Source organism: Crassostrea angulata, chromosome 10 (assembly GCF_025612915.1).
Source record: "Crassostrea angulata isolate pt1a10 chromosome 10, ASM2561291v2, whole genome shotgun sequence".
Classification (NCBI taxonomy): Eukaryota; Metazoa; Mollusca; class Bivalvia; order Ostreida; family Ostreidae; genus Magallana; species Magallana angulata.
Window position 1 is genome coordinate 7,896,014 of NC_069120.1, and position 27,997 is coordinate 7,924,010.

At 33.2% G+C, this 27,997-nt stretch overlaps 1 protein-coding gene across 1 annotated transcript; it reads left to right on the top strand.

Moving 5' to 3' along the window:
• On the top strand, positions 1-25,386 carry LOC128167992 (neuropeptide SIFamide receptor-like). Its single transcript, XM_052834026.1, has 3 exons — positions 1-360; positions 20,074-20,173; positions 23,878-25,386. The coding sequence occupies exons 1-3, from the start codon at positions 69-71 to the stop codon at positions 24,677-24,679; spliced, it is 1,194 nt and encodes a 397-aa protein (XP_052689986.1). The 5' UTR covers positions 1-68; the 3' UTR covers positions 24,680-25,386.
• The last annotated feature ends 2,611 nt before the right edge of the window (positions 25,387-27,997 follow it).

A 27,997-nucleotide genomic window follows, 5' to 3' on the forward strand; every position in this document is an offset into this window, starting at 1 on the left:
CGCTCGGGCAGCAATATAGACTACTGCGAGCGCAACACGGGCAAACTTATCAGAGGTGTTGCGCGGACATGAACGAGTCTGTATATTGCAACATCTGTACCACGAACTTTCAGAGCTTTGAAGAGGAGGTATATTACCCGTTAGTGAAACACCCGCTACACGTGATTGTAATTTTGACCCTTGCTTATGGTCTAGCTTTCCTGTTCGCTGTCGTTGGAAATTGCTTTGTAATTGCTGTCGTTTTGAAATACCCATGGATGCGAACAGTAACGAATTATTTTGTGGTGAATTTGGCTGTGGCTGACCTTCTTATTGCAATCTTCAATGTCCCCTTCACTCTGGTGGATAACATATATTCTGGTAAGTTATGAACGGTCATACGTTTTTATGGTCAATTCATTTTCCTTCAGTTATACTTTGGAATTTCTGTTTTGCCCTTTAGTTAATTTTTATAGGACTATTTGTAATCGGTTTGACTTAAAGATAGTAAGCTCTGCCTTTAAGGAAATGTTGAAGGTTCGATAAACTATTTATTAAGTATTATTTAAAAAATTTAAAGAGTGGAAGAACATTTTTCTTTTGATGCTTGTATTTGCTTCAATCTTGAACATTGAAATAAGTAACATTCATGCAATGTATTGACTTTTTCAAAATAATTTGCCCATGTTTTCTCATCGTTTGAGTATTTAATATTTCAATGTATCGATCATGTTTTTCTTTGATTTTCGTCCCAAACAATGTATTTTAAAATGTATGAAATAGCGCTTAACTCGCTTTGCGATCGGTTTTTCGACAAAAGACACAAGCTAGCAAACAAAACCGTGCATGGAGCAATTCTCTATCAGAATCTAATTGCAGACAAATTAGATCAAGAAAAACTGAAATATCACAAGAATAAATTTCATTTTAAAATTAGTTATTGGGAAACCCTATCTTAATAATCTTGAAAAGTGAAATAGGATACTAAGACAAAAGAAGCAGAAGTATCGAGTAGATGTGTTATAGGCTCTTGAATTGGACTTATGTTTTGTGTTAATTGAAACTGTTTAAGGTGTAAACGACTGTCGACTAATTTAAGAGTAAACTTGTCTTAAATGAATATAAAACTACATAACCATAAAAACGTAGATTATAGCGCCCGGCGGTACAAGCAATCAACCTTTGAGCCTTTGTCTCAATTTTGTACTTGTTAGATCACTTGAGTGATCTTGGGTGATCTGTTTTTGTTGGTCCGCGGACTATCAAAAAGACCACGGAGACGAGAAATTCGATGCTCACCCTACTCTGCTTGTTGAAGAGATTCATGCATTCATAACAGTTTGAAGTAAAGAGTATGGAGAGCCGAATCAACATCAACTCAAATTGATGATATATCCATTAATTTGAAGATATCATTAATTTAATTAATGGGTGCAGCAATTCAACCAAGATCTTAAAATTTTCAGTGTTGAAACTTGAATGTAGATTACCAGAAGAAAGCAATAATTCCGTTATTGATATTCTAGATTCAAGTCAAGGTGCTCATTTCTCTCATGGAGGGGTTGATGTATATATTTATTGCCCGAATTCATTTTCATCAAAATTAGTCGAATATTATTTCTCCCTCCTTCGCAATTCCCATTGAATACCAAGGCAAAGGTCCAAGTTGAAAGGTGCGTATCACTTATCATGCACTTCGTCATTAACTGAGAGGGTTAATCTATAAATTATCTACACTATGATAAAATCATAAATTATATAAAATGAATTAAGATATAAAGAATAAAAACACAGGAACACTTCTAACTCAAGTAGATAAAATATCATAAAAATGTGAAGGGTAGTAGAAAAGGTTCGTTTCCAGTCGATTTTGCTTTGATGGGGTGTATTGGGAGTAATTCATTCAATAGGCATTCCCATTAATCCATTTAATACTCGCATAAGTTGAATTCATTATGCCTTTGAATAATTAAAGATATCTTCAGTTATTTTGAGTATATGTCAATTCGGATTCCATAAGTCCCTTTGTTGTATCTGCGTGTCTGAAAGTAGTCTGGAACTCAATTTTACAACTTCAAGAGCGCTCGTAATTAAAAATGGATATGGTTATTTAAGGGCCTGTAACTAAAACCATAAGAAATATTAGAGTAGGACTCTTTTTCTAAACAGGTTAAGGATTGCCGTGCGATTTGTTTAGGATAAACATGAAGAGATGAATTCAAAACATTCAATTCAAATCTTTTCATTCGTGGACGGATTTCGCCTTATCTTCAAAAAAATTGTTTAAGTTCGTACTGTACGTTCAATATATCGTCCATTATTTGAAACTGATTCTCTTAAGCAGAAACAGGATGTTTGAAGTGTTCGATTTTTATTTTTGGGAGTTGATTTTAATCAATTCTCCAATGCAGTTACTCTGGCAAACCGAAACTGAAACAGTGTTTGGACCTAAGCACAAATCATCACCGCTGACAAGAGTTAGTTCTTGAAAATAATCGATAAATTCGATGTAATGTACGCTGAAGCATTTTTTTAAAGGAAACTTATTTATAAATACCTATGAAATAGTCAGATTTTAAATAGTACGAACAATTTAGAAGTTTTTTGCAGTCGTATGTATTCCTACGCCAGAGTTCATTATAGTCTCGTTCAACCATCGACTGTCTCCGTAGAATCAGTCTATATATAGATGTCGCACGAGCTATCACGAGACCTTGTATATCTTACTTGTCGGAGATTAACGGAGACGGCCGAGCATTTGGTTGAACGAGACTAGAATTCATTATTGGTTTGATTCATACACTTTTTGAAATATTTCGAATACCGATACATAGTTTGATGAAATCAATTCCATTTTTAAATATTACACAACATGATTCATAAGAGGTTTTCTCGAAATTCTTGTCGGAAAAGTCCGAGAATCCATATTATAAAAATGTGCGTAATTCAAATAAAGATTATAAACTACTTGCCAAGGAAAATAACATATCTTTGATTTTAAGATAAATAATAATCGATAAAACCAACTCCCGTCAGTACTTCAGTACTTTGATTTTTCTATTAACTGCAAAACCAGTTACAACTAGACACGGGATTGATCACTTATCTGCTACGTGGATGATCGAATTTTTACATAGGAATCATAGTTAAATCTTTAAAAAATTTCCTCTCAAAAACTAATCAGCCGGAAAGCATTCTCAGGTACTGGTAGTTGTAAAAAAATTAACCCCGGGGGTAGGGTTTGGGCCACAATAGGGAGTGACATTTTTCTATAGGAAAATATAGAGTAAATCTTCTAAAAATGTTCTTCTCAGAAATTGATCAGCCAGGAAAGCTGAAACTTATGTGGAAGCATCCTCAGGTAGTGTAAATTCAAAGTTGTGAAAATTATGATCCTCGGGGTAAAGGTGGGGCCACAATGTTGGTCAAGTTTTACATAGGAATATACAGAGAAAAGTCTTTCAAAATCTTCTTTTCAAAAACTGAATGGCCAGGAAAGCTGAAACTTGTGTGGAAGAATCCATAGGTAAGGCAGATTTATGTCTCTTCAAACCATGATCCTTGGGGGTTGAGTGGGGCTACAATGGGGGTTGAATTTTTACATAGAGAAGATGTAATATACATGTATGTTATATAACTTTTTAAGATTAAAATTCTGTCTAAGAATATATTTACCTCATTAACAGGTGTATTTTACTAATGCATCTTCATATCTTACAAATCATTTTTTTGGTAAAATGTCGATCGATGCTTTCAAAAAGAAGATTATTTTTCAAATTAAACAATTAAAGTAAGTTTCTCTAGATAGCAGACACTGTCATGAATTTTTTATTTTCGAGGAACTGTTTACGTTTGCTTAGCTAAATTTCAAACCCGACGTAACTAATTTGCAGAATCATTGCACGCGAGGGTTATATAACAGTTTCGGAAGGGCAATATAACCATTTCCTGTGAAATATAACTTTTTCCGGGAGGGCAATATAACTATTTCCGGTGTGAATCAGCAATTTTCGGGGCATAGTAATAAAATTATCTCATTTGTGACATAACGAGAAAACTTATTCGAAAATGTTTTAGAGAGAGAGAGAGAGAGAGAGAGAGAGAGAGAGAGAGAGAGAGAGAGAGAGAGAGAGAGAGAGAGAGAGAGGGAGAGCAGAACCAATTGGCCAGAAAAGCTGAAACTTATGTGGAAGCATCCTCAGGTGCGGTAGGTTCAAGTTTGTTCAAATCATGATCCCTAAGTGTATGATTGGAGGGGGGGGCAAAAATTTATGTAGTTTTTTGTAGGAAAAAATATTTTAAAAACCATTTGCCTAGAAAAGCTACTGTGACTTTAATAGAAGCAACCTCAGATAATGTACATAAATTCAAATTCATTTAAAAATTCAAAATCTCGAGGAGTAGGATGGGGCCACATTTGGGATCCAATTTTACAAAGGAAAACATTTTCATTATTCACAAAAACTTAAATGTTATAATTTATAGTTTAACTTATATGCGAGCATTTATACAGATTGCTGATTCTTTAAACTTGTTTAGTTTTAGACTTTGGCCCTTGGACAATTCTTGGGCCTCACAAGGGGTTCAGAACTGATGCAGCTTTATATCCTGCATATAAACAATTGTTTAGGATCTGCAGATGAACTGCAATGCTCAACATGTGATATGACTATAAAATCATCCTACCTATTAGAAAGGAGACTTGATAATGAACATTAAAGTATCCAGGAAAATGGATTTTTATTTATAAAGGATGTACATGTATTACAATACATTGTCCAGATATTTTGTATTATGACTCCATAAAGCTAAGTTAATCATGCCAATTGTTGCTCAGGTGAGCGAGGTAGCCCATGGGCGTCTTGTTTTTAGTTGGACTTAAAAATAAATGCTTGAATAATTGAATAGTACTAAATGTTTTCATAGGATTTGCGTATAAATACGGTTAATCAGTCCAAATCTAGTGCACGTTTTATGCGCAATAGATACACAATTGTTTTAATTGGTGGCACTGTAGCTCCCAGGTCGTTCATCCGAATTTTTTTCAGACCGGGAGCGACCGACCTGCAGTTAAGTTGGGTCTCTCTTACTTATAGGAGCGTCAATAACCTATGCACGACAACCCTCGAATACACTTACTGACCGTAGGGAAGCTCAGATTATTTTTCACTAAAAATATCTATGAAAACAAGAAAAGTTCCATGAGTTTGCCAACAGTTAGTGAGCATTGGAGGTTAGTGAGCATGGGATTCCGACAATAGCTTAAAGAATATATAGCTTTAAACGATGAATCAAACCGAGACCATACGGGCTGTAACAACTGTCGTTACCAAAAGCGTATTTGGTCAGTTCATTGAATGTATAGGTTGGTGAACTTTCAAAAATGAATGCCGATAATATTTACTTTGTAGATCAAAATATCAATCGAAAACCCCTTAACATGAAACTTTCAAATTTATTGCACCTAAAAAATTGTTGTTTGCTTTCATAAGTTCAGCAGGACCGCAATGAAACAATCGTGGCACGACTTTTGAGTCAACTAGCCGGGGGGGGGGGGGGGGGGTGTAAGACTCAAAAAGGAAACATTTAATGATTTAGAAAAGAATTTATTACCTTTCTACACCTAGTATTCCCAGAATATATTTATTAAATCGAAATGAAATAGACGTTTGTAATGACTTTTGATTATCATATTTTATGGTCGACAAAAAATTATATAGAACACTGTGCCGGATAATTATGCCAGTGCCAAGGTGGCATTTTTGCGCCCGCTTAAGGCGCATTTCTCTAAAATTTCATTTATGTCATATGATAGACCATAGCCTAGAGAGTTAATAACCACCTTTGACTCAGGTATATCTCACCTGACAGGTGAGATATTTACCTTTAAACATAAATATCCCATAGGAAAAAAAAAATTCCCCTAGGAGAAATCATGTTCCTGTGGGAATTTTACAAAATCCTATAGGATAAAGACATTTCCTACAGGATTTTTAAGTTATCCTGTAGGAAATATTTCTCCTGTAGGAAAATATTAAATCCTATAGGAAGTTTAAAAAAAATAATTTCCTATAGGATATTAAAATATTCCTGTAGGAAAATAATTTCCTCTAGGAATTTTATTTTCTCCTAAGGGATTTTTTTTCTCCCATAGGAAAAATATTATCCTGTAGGAGTAAATTCTCCCTTAGGAAATTAAAAATTCCTATAGGAATTATTATACTAGCCAACGATGTACATGGTTAATTTATACATCCTTAGCATGACTTAGTCCTAAATTGGACAATTTATATATCTCATTGAAGTTTTTGTCTAAATGTAGTCTGTAGTGTTGCAATAAAAAAGTATGCTGGCAATTAAATAAAGAAGACAATATTTCTAAAGGAAAACACTTTTTTTTAATCCTAAAAGAAACTGGGTCAATTATGCAATGTTCAACTACAGCATACCCATAGTCAGATACTAGTAGTTAGTCCGAAATATCTTACATTTTCCTGGCTTTTTTATTTCAATAGTCAGGAATATCTGGAAAGTAAATTTCAACTTCGTCAAAAAGGCCAGGTAAACAACAGATATTTCGGAATTACTCATAGTGTCTGAGATTTTCTGTCCATCAAGATGATGAACCCATGATATTATGAGAATGAACTACGAAACCAAGTTTCTCCAATCCTTCAAGCAAAGTTTGCAAATTATTCAGTACACAGCAGCACACAGGTGTCTTACATTTACAATACCAAAGATCCAAAATACTTACAGCAAATGAGTTATATTTGGCGATGTTTAGAGAACTGATTCACGACATCGAAAATTAAATTCTCGGAAAATCATCAACACGAGAAACAATTTACAAATGCATGATTCAGTCCAAACAGTGTGTCAGAGGATTGCATCGTGTTTGTTTCAGATCGTTCTTTCCAGACTAATAATAACGTAACAGTAAGCGCTTAAAAGACTACGACAGGTGTTGACTAAAATCCGAACATTTAATTGGGGGAGCTAATGCACGATACTATCTGTTTTGCTGTTATTTCGTTTTTTAAAATATCATAATAATCAATCAACAAATTGTCACGAGCAGCGGCGTTCGTCGTCTTCATAATGAAAAACAGTTGATTTTTTTTTTTCAATTTTATTTAATTTTTTTTTTCATAAATTACATGTGCCGTTTATTAGAATACTATTGCAGTGTATTCATTGTTCAGGGCTGGAGCAGCAAAATGCGATTATGAACTCTGTTGTATACACAAACGTGAAGAGGGAGTCATACTTGGTTAGCGTATGTTGACAATTAACCTGGTATTTTACACATTGGGTATATCTTAGCAATAACTGCACTCGTGCAATTCTGTTATTTGATCAGGTGTAAAATTTTCTCTTACTTTTTAGCAAGAGGTTACAACTTTAAAACCCTGTTTTACGTACTTTCCACTCTAGTGTAAGTGCATGTATTTATACCAAAGTTAAAAGGAAAGAGGAAAACCCCAATGAAAATATTTAAAGCCCCCCCCCCCCCATTCCAAATCGCCAGCGCCCCCCCCCCCCCCCCCATCCAAATCTCCAGCTACCATGGCTACTGGGGTGTGTTTGAGTTTTCATTGAATTAAGTACTAGAAACCAGAGTTTAGATCGATAACATATCCAATAAATATGATTGTTGGCTCACCTTTCATGGAATATATATTTTTCACTGAAAATGCTACAAATCATCCAATTTATTAAAAATTTATGGTAAATTTTTAGTATTGATGATCATATTCAAAAATGTGTGAGAACTGACTCAAGGAAACTAATTGCCATAGGTTTTATGATACTATATGTGAAAGATTTTTAACCATGTTTAAACTGCACTTTATGAAAATCAAAAGATACAGGGAGGGTATTCATGCAAGGGTATTTCTTTGTGATGTGATGCTTTTATCATAATGATATCATGAAGATACTTGCAGTATTGCAGGTTTCTTATTAGAGGAGACTCAACGGCAATTGACCTCTTAACGATTATTAATTAAAAATGTTTTACTGAAGGAAAGCCTCATGAATCTGTGTTTATATATACTAGTGAAGTGGAGATGGTGGGTTCACTTAAATGGTTATATTTTTTCTTAAACCTCAATGAAATTGGCATTATGGTGTTTACTTTTTCTTAGAACTGCATATGCTTTCTTATTCTATTCAAAATTCCCTTTTATAGGATGTTAGTGTAAGGTAAAGGTAGCAAGGGTCAGTTTCGGATTATTTATACATGTTAATGACTGTATTTGGTGAAGTATAAGTGTTGCTAAAAGTCATGAAATAGTTTTTAATGATTATAATTAGTTAGAGAGATGTCTTCTGTTGAAATTGGTATGCAACATATGGGTCCCTAATGACTAATATTAAGTTCATGAGAATCCTGAAAGTACCGGAAAACTTTTCATCTTGCAGCTATGACTGTTGTGTTGGCTTTACACAGTGACATTGCAATTAAATTACAGACAAGGGGTAAAATATAACATGAAACATTTCATTTGAAGGGGAATAGTCAATGTTTTTACATTTTTACAGGAATTTACGCTTTCTTGATATAACTGATTGTAATAAAAATGACTTTTGAATAATTAAAAGTGGTCATTATTATCCTGAAAACCTTACAGAAACAGTTTAATTATTACAAGGTGATTGGTTCAGCCGGGAATGGGGGTGTTACTAAATCAGAATTAAATTAACTTTTTTATTTTTCATTTAAGTATGATCAAATTTAAAAATTTCTACTTTAAATTACACAACCTAGCTTTCTGATTGTAAAGTGTTTTTGTGAGAAATAAACTTCCAGACTAAATGTCAAAGGTGGCAGTGGATATTTATAGTTTTGTGTGAAAGACCGGTCAAATTTTTGAAAAAGGGGGGGAGGGGGACCTGACATTTGAATGGTTACTTTAGGGGCATATATAGTCAGAATAATTATTGTTCAGTACAGTTCATTTATTCGCTCAAAACCATTTCAAACATATGGTACATGAAGAAAAAAATAACATTAAAACATACATATAAATTGAAATTGCAATCATTTGTTGGGGAGTGGGGCACATGTCCATTGTTGATCAATATACCGGTATAATTACACTTTAGTATTGGTAGTTTTTTTTATCAAATAAGGAAAGAATATGCTACTGTAACAATGTTGTCAAAATTTTCACTTCTGGGTTTGTGCTTGAAAAAGAGGATGCATGGGTCCCCTCAAATAATCGATAGGTTTTTGCATGGGTAGACAATATCCAGAGAACAGTTGCTTCTAGCAGTTGCTTGGGGCTTGTTCATGCCTGCCAGTGAAAAGGTAAAAAATGTAAAATTTTTAGAAAAAAAATTGAGATGGGGCTCTTCTAGTAAATGTAATCATATGGAAATCTTAAGAGTCAGGACTATGTTTACCTTTGCATGCAGAACAATTTTAACAAATTTTAACAACCTTGCCCCCCAACCCACATGTAAGAAATACACTACCCGGGCCACTACGTGTATATCTAATTGACATTTCTTTATTCAACAGAAAAAACTGTCACAGTGGTATTTAGAAAATTTACATACATTGTATCTCAATATGCATGTATGATGTATGTGATAAAATTATACCTGTATTAAAAAAGTACAACTAGTTCTAAATACTTGTATAGTTACATGTAGATTGCTTCAGACAACCCTTTATATTCTTTAATATATTATGAGGTGTAATTATATTTAAATTATCAAATACAACTTAACTGATCAAGAACTTCTAAAACCAGTAGTCACAAATTTCAATCTTCATATTAAAAAAATGAAGTACCTTAAATTGATTGGTATTAATACAACTAAAAAGATTGATAAAAAAAGCTAGCCACTATGTCATTGAATGTATTTTCCTTCTCCTTGACATTTACATGTATGTTTACTTAATGAATAAAACCATGCATAGTCATTATTTGAATTTCATTATCTAGTAATCCTACTGGTATGAATCAGGAATATCAATTTTATAAATCTGAGTGACAAGTATTCAGTTGATTGTGAAATTCTATTGTGATAATACATGTACATGTTCATCTACATGTACCATCCAAATTCACCAATAGCCTGTTACTGATTACCTGACATAATAGCATATAGGAGGTTTTGTTTATTGCAAAAAGTATGTGTTTAATTATGATCTACAATTTTGTGTGACCCAAATAAAGCTAAAGATACATGCAAATCTTAGTTAATTATAGCTGATCAAGTTTATAGACTTTTGAAAATTTAACTTGGTCAGTTTAGTATTATACATAAATAATTAGATTATGAAAATATTAATAATTTTAAGAAATAACCTCATCACTACAAATTAATGCATTGTATGATAGCATATACATGTTTCAAAGATGACAAAAAAATATCATGGTTTTTAAATTTCTGTAAGCTCTGTTTTTTTTTTTGGAAAAGCCATTAAGAAGCCTTAATTGGAGCAAAATTGAATTATTGTCGCCCTGTACAAAATTGCTCGGCCATATATATTCCTTATAAGTGAAATATTTCTCCTGACAAAAATTAATGATATTCACAAATCTTTTCTATCATAAAAGTTTAAGTTACAGGCAGACTTATTATACTAACAGGTTTTTGCAGTAAAATAAATCTCTAAAAAATACAGCTCATATTGCTTTAAATAGTCTAATATTCTAATAATCTAAGATTTTCTATCATTGAAAAGTGGACCTAGGTGAAATTAACGTGCAGAATTTGGCGTTTGAACCTTTATAATATCTAAATAATTAGAGTAAACAAGTTAAAAAAAAATCCGTAGACCCTTCCCAAATGAAGGAAAATGCAGCAAAGAAATAGCTCCATGTGCGTTTTAATAATATTACATTTGTCTTTCAATACTGTGTTTGATTGAATAATTTAATTAGTAGCCCTGGGTGTTTTTGTTACGTAGATGAGAGTGGGCTTGCCTGAGATAAGCCAAGGAGATACACTGTGTATACCTCATTAGTACCTATTGTTCTTTCACAGACCTTGCAATTAACTAAGAATTCTTAAGTGTCTTTGTAACGGGCACGTTCTGTGTATACCAATTAACCACCATATTGTTCTCCTAATGCTACAATCAACAGAGCAAAGGTACATACACACGACTCGTGAGAACAGGTGTCCGATCGAGCAGTGCACACGTGAAAGCAGGAACGAAGTAATCGAAGGGGGGGGGGGGGGTCTGCCATTACTCTGGATGTCAAACAACACCCTTTTGTAAAAAAAGAATGATTTATACACTTCTATTGAATTAATTGTTGTACATATATAAACGGAAAAAAGAGAAAGTGACCACCTTCTTCCAATTTTAATTTAAAGTCACAATCACATTCTTGCAGTGTGCGTACCATAATTATGTCATCATCACCAATTTATTTATCAGGCACGTAGCATGGGGGGGGGGGGGCACTTTTTCTCGCAGCAAAGATTTTGTTAAAATTGAATTATCATGGAGTTGCCCCCCGCCCCCTCCCCCACTTTTTTTTGGGAGTATGTTAATCATTGAATATACATGTAGGTAGACTACGCGCTACCGCCCCCCCCTCCCCCACGGATTAAGATTTTCGTGATTTTGGGTAGTTTATAATGGACTTCTAGCTTTTGATATCTCAGGCATGAAAAGGGCGACGCATTCTAGACTTGCATTCATAATGGATATTAAAATATATGCACACTTGGACCTTTTCATATAATCTTGATTTGTGAACAAATCCAAACGGCTCTGATCAGTAAGCATATCACTTCTGAATTGGGGATTGGGATTTAAGGTGGAATAACACATCGTCATAAAATGGCTGACCTCTGATCAAAACGACATGTTGTTTTATTAAAAGGATTTTATCGACGGCAACATGTAACCTACTTCACAGCCGAGTGGATAAAGTGTCGGGCTTGTGATCCGTACATACCGAGTTCGAATCCCGCAGCTAGGGGCTTTTGTTGTTACTTACTGAATTGATTTTTTAAGATATTCCTTTTTTTATCCCCAATTTGCAAATTTTTCGCTTATTTGACATATGTATAGTTTATTTATCATTATATCTTTCATAATCAAAGAATTTAAAGTTAATTCGAAAGACTTTTTCAAGGTGTGTTATTCCACCTTAAGGCAATGGGGGTTGGAAGTAGATTTAAATATTAAAATAATTTTGTACTTGGTACAAGTATGCGATTGAAATTAATTCCAGTGTTTATTTAGTTGAACTTCTTCTCCTTTTGGTCACCCTCTTGATATAGGGACTATAAAAAGAGCGATATTTGAATGGTTGAACGACATGTTATGTTGATCATCTATGTATGGCCTTCGTCGGATTTTTTCTGCAAAGATGTATCGCTGTTGACCAGTGCACCCATTTCCTCTAAAAAATAATTCGGCACTCAGAGCCATTATTTAATTAATTTATGTCTTTTTAATTGTTGGATCTCACAAAATATTCATACAAGTATAGGCACGTACTCGTAGCATCGTTATTGAAAATCGGGGCAGACTCATCCAGAAAATCTTAACAAGCAAAAAGAATACAGAATATATGCATGCATTTCCAGTCAAATTCGGTTTAACCCCCCCCCCCCCCTAAAATTTACCGCCCGGGTATGAATACATGTACCTTCCGACGCCCCTGGGTAATTAAACGAGAAACGATTATAAAATGATAAATCATAACTGATGAGTATAAAAATAGGTAAGGGGATTTTAAAATCTGCTAGTTAAAAAAACCCAACAACATTCATTTTTTCAATAATCAGTTAATGGTCCTTTATGATATCATTCAAATATCTAATTACATGTGCCATAATAAAGTGCGCCGTAGCGCATATGGTAGCGCGTGCGCCTACGGACCCAAGGGTCGTAGGTTCGGTTCTCATTGCCGGCGTTGATTTTTCTCCAAATTTTCCTTCTGTATAATGCCACAAAAATCAGAATTATATCAATCCAGCAATGTCCGGTAACAGTTCCCAATTCTCGGCTCGATACAAATTTGACAAATAAATTCAAGCATGCATTGAAATATGTAGTATACACAGCCTTCCGTTGATATATATATATATCTTTTATTTATTAACTCGGTCGTCAATTTTAATTAGCTAATTAACTTAATCAGGCGTGAAGTTGGCAGTCGATTGATTACTTTATAGCGATCGGCGACAGTATCAACACCTTTAAGAATGTGATCAAATGATGTGTATAATGTAGCTGTTCTTTTTCATAGTTTCTTAAGTAGTTTAGTAGTAGCTTTAGATTTTGTTTTCTTTGTTTTTTACTTATGTAATTTATTTTTTGGTCCTGAAGAAGGGACGGGTTGTCCCGAAAATTTGACAATTTCTATTGTTCGTGTCGTTAGCCATTTTTAGTGCTTTATATATATATATATATATATATATATATATATATATATATATATATATATATATATATATATATATATATATATATATATATATATATATATATATATATATATATATATATATATATATATAAATATATACACATGACGGTTGTTAGTTCGCAGACAAGTTCTTAATCTAAATCATGCAAAGTAAAAATCGCTTAATCTTTTGGAAAAAAAAAATAAAGTGTGAAAAAATTCGTGTGATTTTTTGCAGACTTTTTTTTTTCATTTGGTAGTCAGTTCATAAAACATACTTCATCCTGTACACAGTAATTTTGCCGTAAATTACTTTGTCCACGAACTTCTCTAACAATCCTCGTATAGATATACACGTGTTGAAATTAAATTGTCACACGCCTCGGATCGGCTTTGTTTCTTTGCTTCACCTCTGTATTTAAGTAATTTTTTCAGCCATGATATCTTTTTTTTTCACTTCAAACATTTTATATTCAAAGTAATATATTTATTATCGGTTCTGAGCATTCTATTATCTATTTTCACATCGTAACACTCTAATGAAAAGCAAAAATCCATCAAGTAATTAAGTACCCCCCCCCCCCCCCCCCCCCCACACACACACCCTTTCCCCGATAATTCAACATAATTATACCGATATTTATACCTTAATATTGCCGCGGACGCCATGTAACAACCTCCTGCTAAAGTCAATTAGAACTAAATATTGGTTTTACTATAAAGATGTATGAAGCATTACACACTCTGGTACTGCATGTAACGTTATAATGCTATTTTAAAGCACCCCCCCCCCCCCCCCCGATCTACCCCTAATCCATCGTGTTCATAATTATAGATGTAAGATTGGTAATATTACGGTGTTCATATGGACAAAGAAAGTAACTCTTCAGATTTTCAAGTTTTTTGAATGGCATTATTCTTATAGTACACCACAGATCGACTGTTCTAACCGAAACGTTTGTGCCCCGATTTGTCTGTAATAATAAATTATTACATCCGGTTTTCAACTCGGGCAAACTTGTGTTGCTAAGTTTGTATTTCTGTCCAGTTTTAAAGGTAATTCAACTGATTGCAACTCAGTTGCACTTAAAATCTAAAATACATCTTTTTGTTCTTTATTGATTGCTAGATGAAAAATAGATACTTATAGTAAAAAAAGCGAGATTTATTTGTGGTCCGAATTTTCTCGAATTACAGTGTCGGAGAGCTGTCTAATAGATTTAATGTGTAATCTCAAGTTTATGATCGCATAAAGATCTATCGTAATTTTATGTCTTATTTAATAAGATTATATAATGTTGGTATATACAAACAATACTTTTGTTTTTAAACAGTTAATTATTTGTCAATTTTATATACAACCTGTCAGTTTTTGAAGAGTTGTGCACTAAGCAGGACAAGGATCGTGTTTAATTCAGATATTACTTCTTAATATGATTTACCTACAAAATTTCTATAATATTTTAGGCACACTAAAGAGACAGTGCATACCTTTTTGTGCAAACTGTCACACTTGTCATAAGAAAAAGAGATGTTTTTGGAAGACAATGCCACCATCAATGGATTTTTCTTCAATGCAGGTTGGAGAAAATCTAGAGACATTGAACTAATGCAAACATTTATAAGTCAGTCTCGAGTAACTTATCATTGAGAATCTGATTTATGTGCTTGAATTAGTTTAGTTAACACCACCTTAAATTGTCAGCATTGTGAGTATTTTAATTGAAAGGCAAAATATTAATAATTTTTCCTTTAAACAAATGGTGTAAATACCCTATATCATTATAAATCTCATGGCATCGTCTTTATAAAAAAATAAATAATTGCCACATCAAAATGAAATTTTGAAATAATATATTTGTTGAAGATTTTTGTGAATTATAGAGGCTAATATATCTTGTAGAGTAAAACAGCCTGACAAATATATCAATAATTAATGTTTTATAAAAAATCCCATGGGAGTTTTCTTTTCCTATAGGAGTACAGAAAAATGTTACTGTGGCCAACTAATTCCTGTAGGAGAGAAAAAAATCCTAGAGGAAATATTAAAGAGGATTTTTTTCCTACAGGAAATTATAATATCCTATAGGATTTCTTTTTCCCATGGGAGATTTTCTTTATCCTATAGGATTTTTTCTTCCCATAGGAAATATAAATATCCCACAGGAGGAAAATTTCCCACAGGAAAACTTTGAAATCCTGTAGGAATTGTCTTTATCCTATAGGATTTTGTAAAATTCCCACAGGAACATGATTTCTCCTAGGGGAATTTTTTTTTTCCTATGGGATATTTATGTTTAAAGGTGAATATCTCACCTGTCAGGTGAGATACACCTGAGTCAAAGGTGGTTATTAACTCTCTAGGCTATGGTCTATCATTTGACATAAATGAAATTTTAGAGAAATGCGCCTTAAGCGGGCGCAAAAATGCCACCTTGGCACTGGCATAATTATCCGGCACAGTGTTATAGATAAATCCGCGGAATTCGGAGGACCTGCATACAACGGAAATTCTACAGATAAGACAATTATGTAAATCTGCCACAAACACGGAGCTTTGGGAAAACAAAAGGAACTTTATTATCCACTCTGATTAAACAGGAAATAAACCCAAGAATCCCAAATTTCCGATAGAAGCTGGTGATTCCTAGGAATATATCTTTTGTTTGTTTGTTCTTTAGGTTTTCAATGAGTAAAACGGAGGAGTGCCTTGACATTTCATACTATAGTTTTACTAGCCTTCATTAGCCTTCATTTAGGAACGGTTCTTGTTTTTAAAATATAACTTCTTTCCAGTTGCTTTTACTTCGGTGTAACAGTTGCTCTACAATACAAAAATATGACTTTTATTTGCTTTCTAATGGAAAAAAGTACAATAAAAAGACATAATTTTCCTCTGAACACGGTTTTTCATTTATTATTTTTTAGACACACATAACTTCTGGAAAAGAACCAATTTTCTAGAGAATTTTGATTATCGTTAATGGCTGAAAACAATGGTAAACAACGTAAAATCCCGAGCTCTTCCACCAATTGTTTGCGCCATTATCCATGAACCATCTTACATGCTTTATGTTGTGTAAGTAAAGAACGAACACAGCAGACATTTGTGGCCTCAAGAATCAAACATTTACACATTAGTGGATAAGAACTCAATAAAATCCCAGCAGTGGAAGAAATATCGGCGGGATACTTTGTTAATTAGTTTGATCCGTCACTTATGTCCTACGGAATTTCGAGTGAGCCATTCTCTGTAATTAAAGATATATTAGATTTTGACCCCTGCGTGCACGGGTTGACGTTGCATATGCTATCGGACATTTACGAAATAGGTACATCGACACACCTCATTGTTGACATTTACATAACCAAGCTTTAAGACTACAATAATGCTATTGATTTCACTACACTCTGCTTAGAATAATCTAACTGTGTCTCGGAACAGACCTTCACCACAGTTAAGATGCCTCCTATATACCCGTAATGTAGCAAAAAAAATGCAGAATTGCCCCGAAACGATTTTGGAGAAAATTAATAAGGCTGCATTGAAAATAACAGTCAAATTTTCATCTAAATTTAATTCACTTTAATGAAAAATGCAACACTTTTTCACCACCGTTTTTTACTCGCTTCGAATTTTCACCTCATGTTGACATTCGGAACTTTCGGGATATTTCACATAAAATGCACTGAGTTAGAGTTATCTCCCGTATTCCTTTGATGAACAGAATAAAAGACAAAGAAGATGGGGAAATAAGATGTCGCAAATGCCCATTCGGTTTAGTAGTAAAATACAATTTTGAATTTATTTTTCCCCAATTAAATTTATTCAAATATATTATAGTACAACTTTGCAAAAGAAAAATTTCTAACTATAGTCAGTTTTTAATATATTGAACAAAAAATAAGAAAAAAAATATCGTCGGAAATTTTGGTGGAATCGAACCCGTAACAGTAAAAATCCTAGATATATAAGGTTAGCTTATGCCAGGTACTCTAACCACTGTGCCATTTCAGGCTTTTTAAATATTATGTGTGACGAAGGCCACGAACTACCGGACTTGTATTATTTTTTCAAAACGTTCAATTGTTGTGATACAAAATGATATTTTTTGAGTATAGTGGGTCATCTCTCCACGTTTTTGTTGATTGAAATAGGTTTGTTTTCCAATAGACCTTAATTAGACTATGAGAAAAATATGGAGAACAGACCCACTCTATAAAAGAAAATGCCTTGAAGTTCTAAAAAATGACAGTATTTGCAGGTTTTGATACGTATACGCCTGTTTGAGTCAACATATTCCAAGTAATGAACATATCTTTAGTTTAAAAATCAATGATTCATTAAATATATATTGTTTTAAATGATTTTAAGAAAAACCCATCAGATTTATTGATACTTTAATTTTTTCAGTAGCCTGTCCGACCGCGTATGGGCATTTTACACGCCTTATCCACCCATCTTCTTTTCAATGAAAATTTACACGTACATGTAATATCGTTTCTGAGTTTATCCATGCAAATGTCATTGTGATATTGTGTAAACATAAACTAAAGACCTTACCGTGATTTAGCGTGAATGTAATGCGCATGTGCAAGATTGTAAAATTAAAAAAAATCCAGATAATTTCCGGATTTTTAGAATTTTCGTTGATTATTAATTGGCGAAGCTTGATTAAGAAAAAAATAAAATCAAATTGGTAATCTTCAAGTACTAATGATGTTTAAAATATATAAAACAAAAGACAATAATCTTCCGACTTCTCGGTATTAAAGCCCAAAAATTTGAGTCCATTATTTTAATATAGTAGTATAAATTCATCTTATTTTTTAGACAATGTGTAGGCTTTTTGAAGGGATAATGAAAAGGTTCTATGAATGTATGAAGCAGTTATTTCATTAAGATCTATATGAATAATCCATTTCACAAAAAAATGACATATGGTATCTAAGCAAACTTTCTAAGACAGGGAATATAAGCGACTGCATATCGATCATTTTAAGATCGACTTTTCAATGAAAGAAACCTGCGCTCATATCTACATGTATGTGTAATACTCCTCTGGTAATGATATATACGAGTAAACGATCAGTAAAAATCAAGACTGTACATTTATTGCGGTTCCGCGCAAATGAAAGCCGTGTTTCTGTTAATCAAGTTGGACTTGTGACAAGTGTCTCAGATAATGAACAGTTCAGATATTGATTCTTAGAAAAACAACAGTGAAAGCGTTATTAAAGGTTCTTTGCGCAAACGTAGATGTAAAATATATATATATATGGTTTGACATTGATTACTGGTTACCTCATCCTATACTGGACACATCTCTCTCTCTCTCTCTCTCTCTCTCTCTCTCTCCCCCCCCCCCCCCCCAGTATAAGTATTGTTCTATGATTAAAGGATTTATTCGGTTGAACAAGACGATACCAGTTGTAAAAAAGAAACCTAATAATGAATAAAAGATTATTTGATTATTTATTTGTTCAAAGTTCAGTAGATTAAATTAGCTTTTTTTCAGAATGAATTGTCTAAAAGCACGTTATTGCTCAGATCGCCATGCAATACTTCCTTTGTAAACCTATACCTTTTATGTACAAAAAGCTAATTAGTTAGAGTAGACTATCCTCTCACATCTTTGAATTGAGACTGGACGAATGCCATTATGCTTTTGAAAGAGCCAGATTTTAAGAGTTATGTAAAATCACTTGGAGAATTGGAATTGACATTTTATTGTAATAAACCCTCATTTTGAAAAGAATTGTAAGAAAATGGAAAATAAAAATGCATGATTTGTAACACAGTATATATAAATGTTTACATGTTCGCAAAATTTGTAAAGGAATTTCTTATTCCTTGCATTAAGAGGGTTTGATGGTCATGACCATTTCAGACAATATTGATCTCTTTTGGAAGAAGAGCTCTCTGTAGAGATTTTGGGGAATACTTGTATTCAAATCTAAATACATGAAATAGTTTAAAGCTAAAAAAAAAATCATATCTAAAATTTTAAGGTTGATCTGTTTGGTAAATTTCAATAAATGCCCAAATTAACTTTTGGTGGGGATTGTTATTTTGTAACCCCTTTATTTCACAACTTTTAAAAATGTCCCAATGTTTTCTTACCATTTCATAGTACTTTTGGAGGGCAGGAAACACATACATATAGCAGGTATGAGGTTATTTATATCCTCTCAACTTCCACGGTTTTTTGTAATAAAAAAAAAATAAAACGGACAATCAAGTTTTTTTCTGCGTAACAAAGCATACAAAAATGTGTATTTTCTCATTTATATTAAAGAAGAGGGGTTGTAATTTTAAGCAAATGCGTGTGGTAGTATACGGTAAATCTCAATCGCAACTTCTCGGGCCTTTCCGGCAGGCACATGACACCCCCCTTTCTTTTTTATTAAACGTGATATGTTAAAATACAACACATTTTACGATCTGTTGAGATGTAAGCTAGACTTCATTTAAGTAAATGGTATACTTTAAAATATAACACAGAAGCGACTTACGAGGCTGTCTAGCCGATACTTATTTTAATGGGAAGCGACTCCATTTTGTTTAAAATTCTAACATCCTGTAATGTTAATACATTCGAGGTGTTTTTCCGAGCTCTGTCGGAAAAGCCCGAAAATTTGCGATTGCGGTAAATCTATAAGTAACCATTTGTATTCATATGTGATTTGACTCTTTCAGGATGGCGGTTGGGGTCCTTCCTGTGTAAAGCCACGCCCTTCCTCCAGCAAGTGTCTGTCTGTGTGTCAGTGAACACGCTGGCCCTCATAGCTGTCGACAGGTTCGTTCACGAAATCACGGGTTACAAATAAAATCCATATAAGTTCTGATTTAGCTCCCTTAGGCATCCTCCATTAATGAAAAAAATGGGGGTGAAAGTGACTTCCTATATCTATTCCATATCTCTTCCTGTCCATTACAATCTAATTAGATGCCAAATATTTATTTCTTCGTAATTTGAAGACGGTTATTTACATTAGAACATTTTGCCAGTTATCATGGTTACCTTCTGCCGAAAGCCACAAAAAGAAATATTTATGGCAATTCACTAGATTTTTTTTTATTACAGATATCATCTTTGAATGAATTAAAATTGACTTCTGGAATAAGATGCATACACAATAAGGCAATTTATGGATTATCTGTATCCTTCACAATCTGCTTTGGATTACATGTAATACAGTACTCCTTGTTAACAAATGTAGAACTAACTTAATCTTGTCTTAAGGGTTCGAATCCAATTGATTTTAAAAATAGATGTTGAGCGTGGTGTTAATACTTAGCAAGGTCTGTTCCAATTCTTTTACACACAGTCGGCGACGCCTTAATAATGTCCGGATATGTACATATTTAACAGACCTTGTAATCTCTAACAAGTCAAGTGAGCCTGTGTAAATCATAATTTCGTTTCTGGTACATATAGGTTTACAAGGGATAAACTACTTTTAAAAGGCAAGATGTCAATTATTTGCTTGAAACACCTGCTAATTATGACAATATCATACTGGAACTTTTTGTTCATAAGCATCATTTCGAACCCAACTAGATCGGTCCTCACTCAATTAGGATTCTACTGATGTAGAAATACAGTTACATATAGCTATTTATTTAATCCAAATCATGTTTCAACATCTATATGATACTGGGGATATTTCAACAAAGACTTCATTCAACCTCTCTTGAGCTTGAGAAGTTATTTTCTCGGGTATTCTTAATGACTATTTTTATCACTAACTTCAGAAACTTTGTGATTGAACTAAAAATATCTAAAGTCCCCCCACCCCCTTCACTCCATGACACGTTTAGTTTGATGGCTACATCAGTAAGCATTCAGAACACCTAGGGCCTTTCACAGAAAACAGGGAGTAAAATGTGAAATAAGTGTTTTTGTCTTTATCTTTTGAGATTTCGAAAACAATTTTTAAAAAACGAAACAAATCCCTATTGGGGCCGGAAAATCAACTTGTATTCTGTTAAATTCCATTCCCGTATTGTTTGTTGAAATTCGTCAAACTCGTATTTTCTCGGAGGTACATTTAGCTAAAAAAATGCACAATGTAATATGAAATAACCTTTTTGAATCGTTAGACCAAACAACTACTCTTAGATGTCCTCCTGGTTGTATTCAAGCTAACACCTCGAAGGAATCGCATTTACCTATTTATTTCCTTTACAAAAATGTGGATACTTGTGAATCAATTGCAAATGTTACAGGTTCTTTATTACTAATGGACATTCTTTTTTAAATGTTTTTTTCTTGTAACGTTTAATGAGGAAAAAATCCTTACATTGAAAGCAAAAATGTGACACCAATTGGTAATTATATTGTATACTCAGTTCAGTATATGAATTTGCATTTTCTCATATACAAATCTACTATCTTTGTATATTTATGTTTTCTCATTCAGTGCATTTCTCGAATCAAATGAAATAATACATATAGATGTTGATACCATGTGGCGTAATAACCTTTTGCGAAAGAGCAGTGTGCATTCATTTTTATAGAATTATAAAAATAACTCAATTTAATCTTTTTCAGATTTACACAGTATCATAAGAATAAATCTTAACATGTATGACTTTTGTATTTGAGGGGGCTGTTATGAATTCATAGGTCGTATAAAATGGTAGTTTGTCTAATCAATGGATATAATGCCTTTTCGGAAATATTTCTTTCGTGCTGTTTTAAGATAATTAGGCCATCTAACAGTACTTCCGGCATTAAGTTAAACTTTATTCAGTTCATTTGAATTAATGGTTTTCTAATACACTAACGTTTACTCCAAATTTCTGACCCGAGAAATCGGAAAAAAGGTTCCCGAGTAATTGATGTGACTCAGGGGAATGTTTCCGACACATAATGGTAATGAACAATAAAAAGTCTGACCTGGCCCTTATACCTTATACCATAAACAAAAAACAAAAAAAAAATCATTTCACAATTATCTTTAAAGAAAGTGAGCGCACAAGATGGTAAGTTTGCAGGAATCCTCGACACGAATCAATTGGGATTTAAATGTCTATAACCTCGAAAGGCTATGTACAGGTTTCAACAAAAATATATTATGTTGAGAGTCGAAGTACATGGCTATTCCGGTTATAAAAAAACTCACAAAGCTTTCAAAATATGGCAATGAGAGGTAAACCGATAATTAGTTGGAAATGTTCATGCAAACATATTTTAATGAAGTTATATTGTGTATATCCTAAAAAACTAGTAATAAGAAAAGAATTTTTTTTTATAGTGTTCGTACAGCAGATCTAGAAATCAATAATAACAAATTAAAATATACCGGTATATATAATTCAACATCATGTTATAATAACAAACATTTAAAACAAAAAAGTCTATTTTAAAAAAAAAAGACCACCAGTTGGATTTGAACCCAAAACACTGAAAGTATGTATTCACTAATCCAGGACGAAACCACTGAGCCATGCGAGACTTGTCAGTATATGTTCTATAAACTGTTTGAAACAACACTGTCATATCAATGGACTTTGTTTTTTATCCCTCAAAAAATAATTTGAAAAAGTACATAATTAGTCATCTCTGGGTCATCTCTCCATCTTTTTTTAAAAAGCGTCATTTTAAATGTTGAAATATGTTATCTTTACACGTTTCAAATTTGTGGAGAGAAGACCCAGAGACAACAAAATCATTTAAAAACAGTTGTAAATACGTAGGATTTTGCACGAATTGCATCCTGTTGCTATATTTAGACCCATATTATAATAAAACCTTTTGCATTTCAAATATTTTTCCACTCATTCCACATCCAACCGAAACCAAATAACGGTTATAATTCGAAAAATATTCAAAATTAATTGATGAAAATTTCACTCTACTTGTGCGCCCAGATTCCTGCCGAATCTACATCTTAAGCGCCCACATTCTTTTCTGATTTGGTTGAGTCATAAATTTAAATTATTTTCCCACTTTTTAAATATATTGGCCTACAAGCCTACAGCAGAAATTTCGTTGAAATTATTCAGAAGTTATACTCATTCCCTATTTTGACATGTCTATACATTTGAGGCCACTGGGCCTGGAACGACTGCTAATGGAAAATCCACATCACATCTTTACAAACTAACCTATAACTCTGAAAGTGTATGGCGTTCGTTTACTTCAAACCAAACATTTAAGCGTTTCTTTTATCACCTTTTGAAAGCGTGATCCTTCGTTTTATTTTCTCCAGATTATTCTTCATATATATATATATATATATATATATATATATATATATATATATATATATATATATATATATATATATATATATATATATATATATATACACACACACACACACATCAAAATACGACTTATCCTAATATAAAAGAAATATGAAAAGCAAAATAATGCAAATTCTAAAGACAGGCAGTTCAAATGAATTCTACCGATACGATACTGCGTGTGTGTAATTTTTATGTCATGAAAATGCAAGTACATGAATTGTATCTTCTTATTTAACATTTCAGGTATATGGCCATATGTAACACGTGGTTGTCGAAAATATCTAAAACAGCAGCCCGAATCGCCATTCTCTGTATCTGGATCACATCCATTGCCTTGTCGATACCAATAGTAGTTTTTTACGAGGAATACGAGACGCATACAGGTACTCAGGTTATTCCGATGTGCTTTCAGCTTTGGCCAAACTTCGACTACCAGCGAGCGTATTTTGTTGTAGGACTTTTCGTGTTGTGTTACACCTTGCCTTTGTTGCTCATTATGGTTTGTTATACCTCTATAACTGTCCGCGTTTGGCGTCGACATGCCCCAGGCGTGTCCAATACGTGTTACAGCGGCGTCATCCACAAGTCAAAAATCAAAGTCATAAAGATGTTTGGAATTGTGATAAGCCTGTATGCTCTGTCATGGCTGCCATTATACGTAATTTTCTTTAAGTTGTATTTCTCGCCTCCTGCCACAAACAGTAAAGATTTTGATTTGCTGTTCAGCATCATCATTCCAATTAGTCAGTGGCTAGGGCTCTGTAACAGTGGAATAAACCCAATGATCTACTGCTTCTACAGCAAGAAATACCGCCATGGGTTCAAGTGCCTGATGATGTGCAAGCCCTACTTTTACCCATCGCGTTATCTAACGTACCAATCGGGTAAAAATCCCCACCCTGAATCGTCCAGTTCTAGAAGTGAGGAAAGGATTTCTAAAGACGAACGGGTCTACAACCAGGCCAGATTCATGCTCGTTCAGTATTCGGACGGCAACATGACAGTCAGCTTCAGAAAGGAGGACACGAATCAGACAAGAATATGACGTCACAGGCACGTTCAATTACAACAGTTCAGCATAAAACGGAAGGTGCGGATTATCTTCTTGTCTTTAAACTTTAAATCGATGATGTTGTTATGCCTTTTCTAATTCACATGTCATAAACCCCCATCTTTTGTCGTTTGTCATCCTCAACATTAATCTTTATAAAACGTTCATCAAAATTCACTTATTTTGCATTCAACTTGTATTGCTCAGTGTATTGATTCAAGCCTCTTGCTATTTTCAGATACAAACGAAATAAGGTCACTTGTTTACCGGAAAACATAGTTAAAACGTTATTACAAAAATTGTAACAAGTTAGAAATGTCTGTAATCACTGTAATATCTTGTTTCATTCTCTAGCTTTATACGATTATCATTTATCGATTTGAATATCTTGAAATCGTTTGGGTTGCTTATTAAGATACTTGTATTACAATTTCATAAAAGAAAATCGATGTCTTTTTTCAATTCAATTTTATTTTAAAAAGTCTGATAATATCTTACAGCTAGTGATATTTATTTGACCAATATGCATACGTTTTTAGACTGAAAACTGACAGGAAGTTGCGCATTTATTTTTTTTATGAGTATGCGTTATTTCTTAAACTACTTTAAATTTTGTAAAATGTTTGCTATATGTATCTCCTTGTTAAGTTGTGTAACGTATTTTTGTTATTAAATATTTTGATTTTTGTGGAGTTTCTTATTGACAAAGTCTCAAAGATAATGACCACAAATATTTAAGACTGTCAAGATGTTTTAATATATTGATAATAAGATCAACTTGTAGTTACAATAAACTAAGGGTATGCGGTATTGTTGCTCACTTTCTGATCACGTCATGGTTCAATACGAGTTACCTTCCTTGGTCACAGGCTGAATGAGTATCCTATCACCGAGATTTGGCGAGGGGATAGAAAACACACAAGGAAAAAATGCAAATGAAACAGTAAAGTAAGGTGACCATCGCGTCATATGATATTCTGGTTGAAAACAGTCAATTGATAAAACCTTTCTGATCGTTTTAGTTTGATGCAAAATATCCTTCTCATTTCAACCACGTTAACTATGTTGAAACACCTTAAGATTCTTTAACATACCATTGGAGAAATTATTGGTTGACCATTTAGTTTTTTTTTTCAATATCACTGTACGTAATTTACAACAAAGCGTATTGCTGAATAACATGTATGTTTGGAAAGCAAAAAGAGGGGTACAGGACCTTCTTCCTGTAATCAATGAAACGAAGTACTGGTAATTGACCTGTATCTTTGGTTATCCCCCACCTTTACCCCTATTTTCGTTTTTAAAGACTGTAAATTAGGTTCATAAGTGTTAAAAAGTCATCATACTATTAACAAATTAGAAATTTAATTCCAGAATTTATGATTTAAACATTTTTTTTCAAAGTGCATTAAGTATCTCTATACTAAAAAATTTTGATGTACCTTCATAACGCACTTTGAAAAAAAATTCCAAAGTGCGTTGATTTTGTCCAAAATTAAACGCACTTTGAATTTTTTTTACTCACAGTGTAAATAAGGTCTAATAAAATCAAACCGATTTCAATCAACAAAAAAGTGAAGAGATAACCCACTATACATTAGAAATATCATTCGCAACAATTGAATGTTTTAGAAAAATAATACAAGTCCGTAAATTCGTGGCCAAAGCATTTATATAGCCCACTTTGTTGTGACTAAAATGTCTCTGTGACACCAGACATTAGGTCATCTTATATGTATAAGCTTTTTATGTTGTGGCTTCGATACCACCAAAACATAAGGCAATATTATTACTTATTAGGTTAGTTACTGACTCACTACGGAAATATATTGGGTTGATCAATCTCATAGATGGCGAGGCGAAGCCGAGCCTTCTATGAGATTGATCAACCCAATATATTTCCGTAGTGAGTCAGTAACTAACCTAATAAGTGTTTTGTTTTCTCGAGGACTATCAAGGGACATATTTATTCACAAATAGCGATGATCTACGCAAAGCCATGTACAAGATGCCTAACATCTCGTCCAATTTAACTCATTTAAACTCTTCAAAATTTTCAATCTCACCTCCCAAATACTCTTTAAAAATCTTTGCTTCATCCATGTTTACTACAATGTTTTGTTGCTATTCAATTTTAAATGTTTTCTCCCATACCTCTGCAGAGATTTGAGCAAATTTCGACGCTGCCATTTTGTTCTGCTCCAGACAAAAGAATGTGACGTCAATATTCTAAGGGCAACTACCGGTACTCTAATTTGAAAGAATTTCAAAGGGCAACAACTCCAAATACTTTAAGAACTTACGGCATGCGGTTTATGTATAAAATACTATGAAATGTCGAAATGAGTAAGCGAAGCGTCGGCCAATGACAGCCATATTGCCTAATATTATTTCTCAAAGAACAAATATAGAGAAATATGAGGCAATCACGTGCTATGTTTAAACCAATGAAAAGGTGACATTTCAGTCCAAGGGAAAACAATTTTTTATCTTACCATTTGTTAAAATATCAAAATCTGAATATAAATAGAAATTGTGCTTTTGCAAACTTGTATTATAAAAATTATCAAATAGATTTAATAGGAAAAAACAGATTTGAAATTAAATTTTACGACTGAACCAAATGGGCATTTGCGCTATCTTATCATCCTATCTTCTTTGGCCTTTTGATCCGATAACTTTGTAGTGAATACAAGATCTGTTTGTACATTTAAGGGATCAATGACCAAGGGTGCTGAAGTACTGCTTTCAGATCATCAACTCTATCAATGTCCATCATATTTCTTTTTTCTTGATCTTCTAAGAGCAACCAGATATTTTTAATCACATTGTCATCTCGATAATGAGCAAGAAGGGTTTGAATGTTGTTATATTCTATCCAGGCTTCAGTAAAAGTCTTCCTAAAGAGCTTTGAATCATCCACAGTCGTCACTATAATATATTAATATGCAAATGGTGAGATACAGAATGCAATTTTAGCTTAAAATCTATAGACATTACTGTTTAATTTTGTAAACTAATCGGTGTATAAAATTCATTTAAAACGCGCTCACTTTGGTCCGCCTATCTACATGTAGGTCAAGTCATTCATTACGCTTACCCGCTGACGGTCGTGCGTTCAGTCTACAGAGTGACGTCATATCACTTTGACAGTGGACATATTAAAGCCCTCTCACAGACCTGAAGTGGCGTGACAGCAACGTTTACATTATAGATACCATGTATTTTATATCAAATGTATAGAACTACACTTTATCCATGAACTTGAAAAACTTTGACAAAATGAAGTAGATCTGAAAATATCTCCAGCTG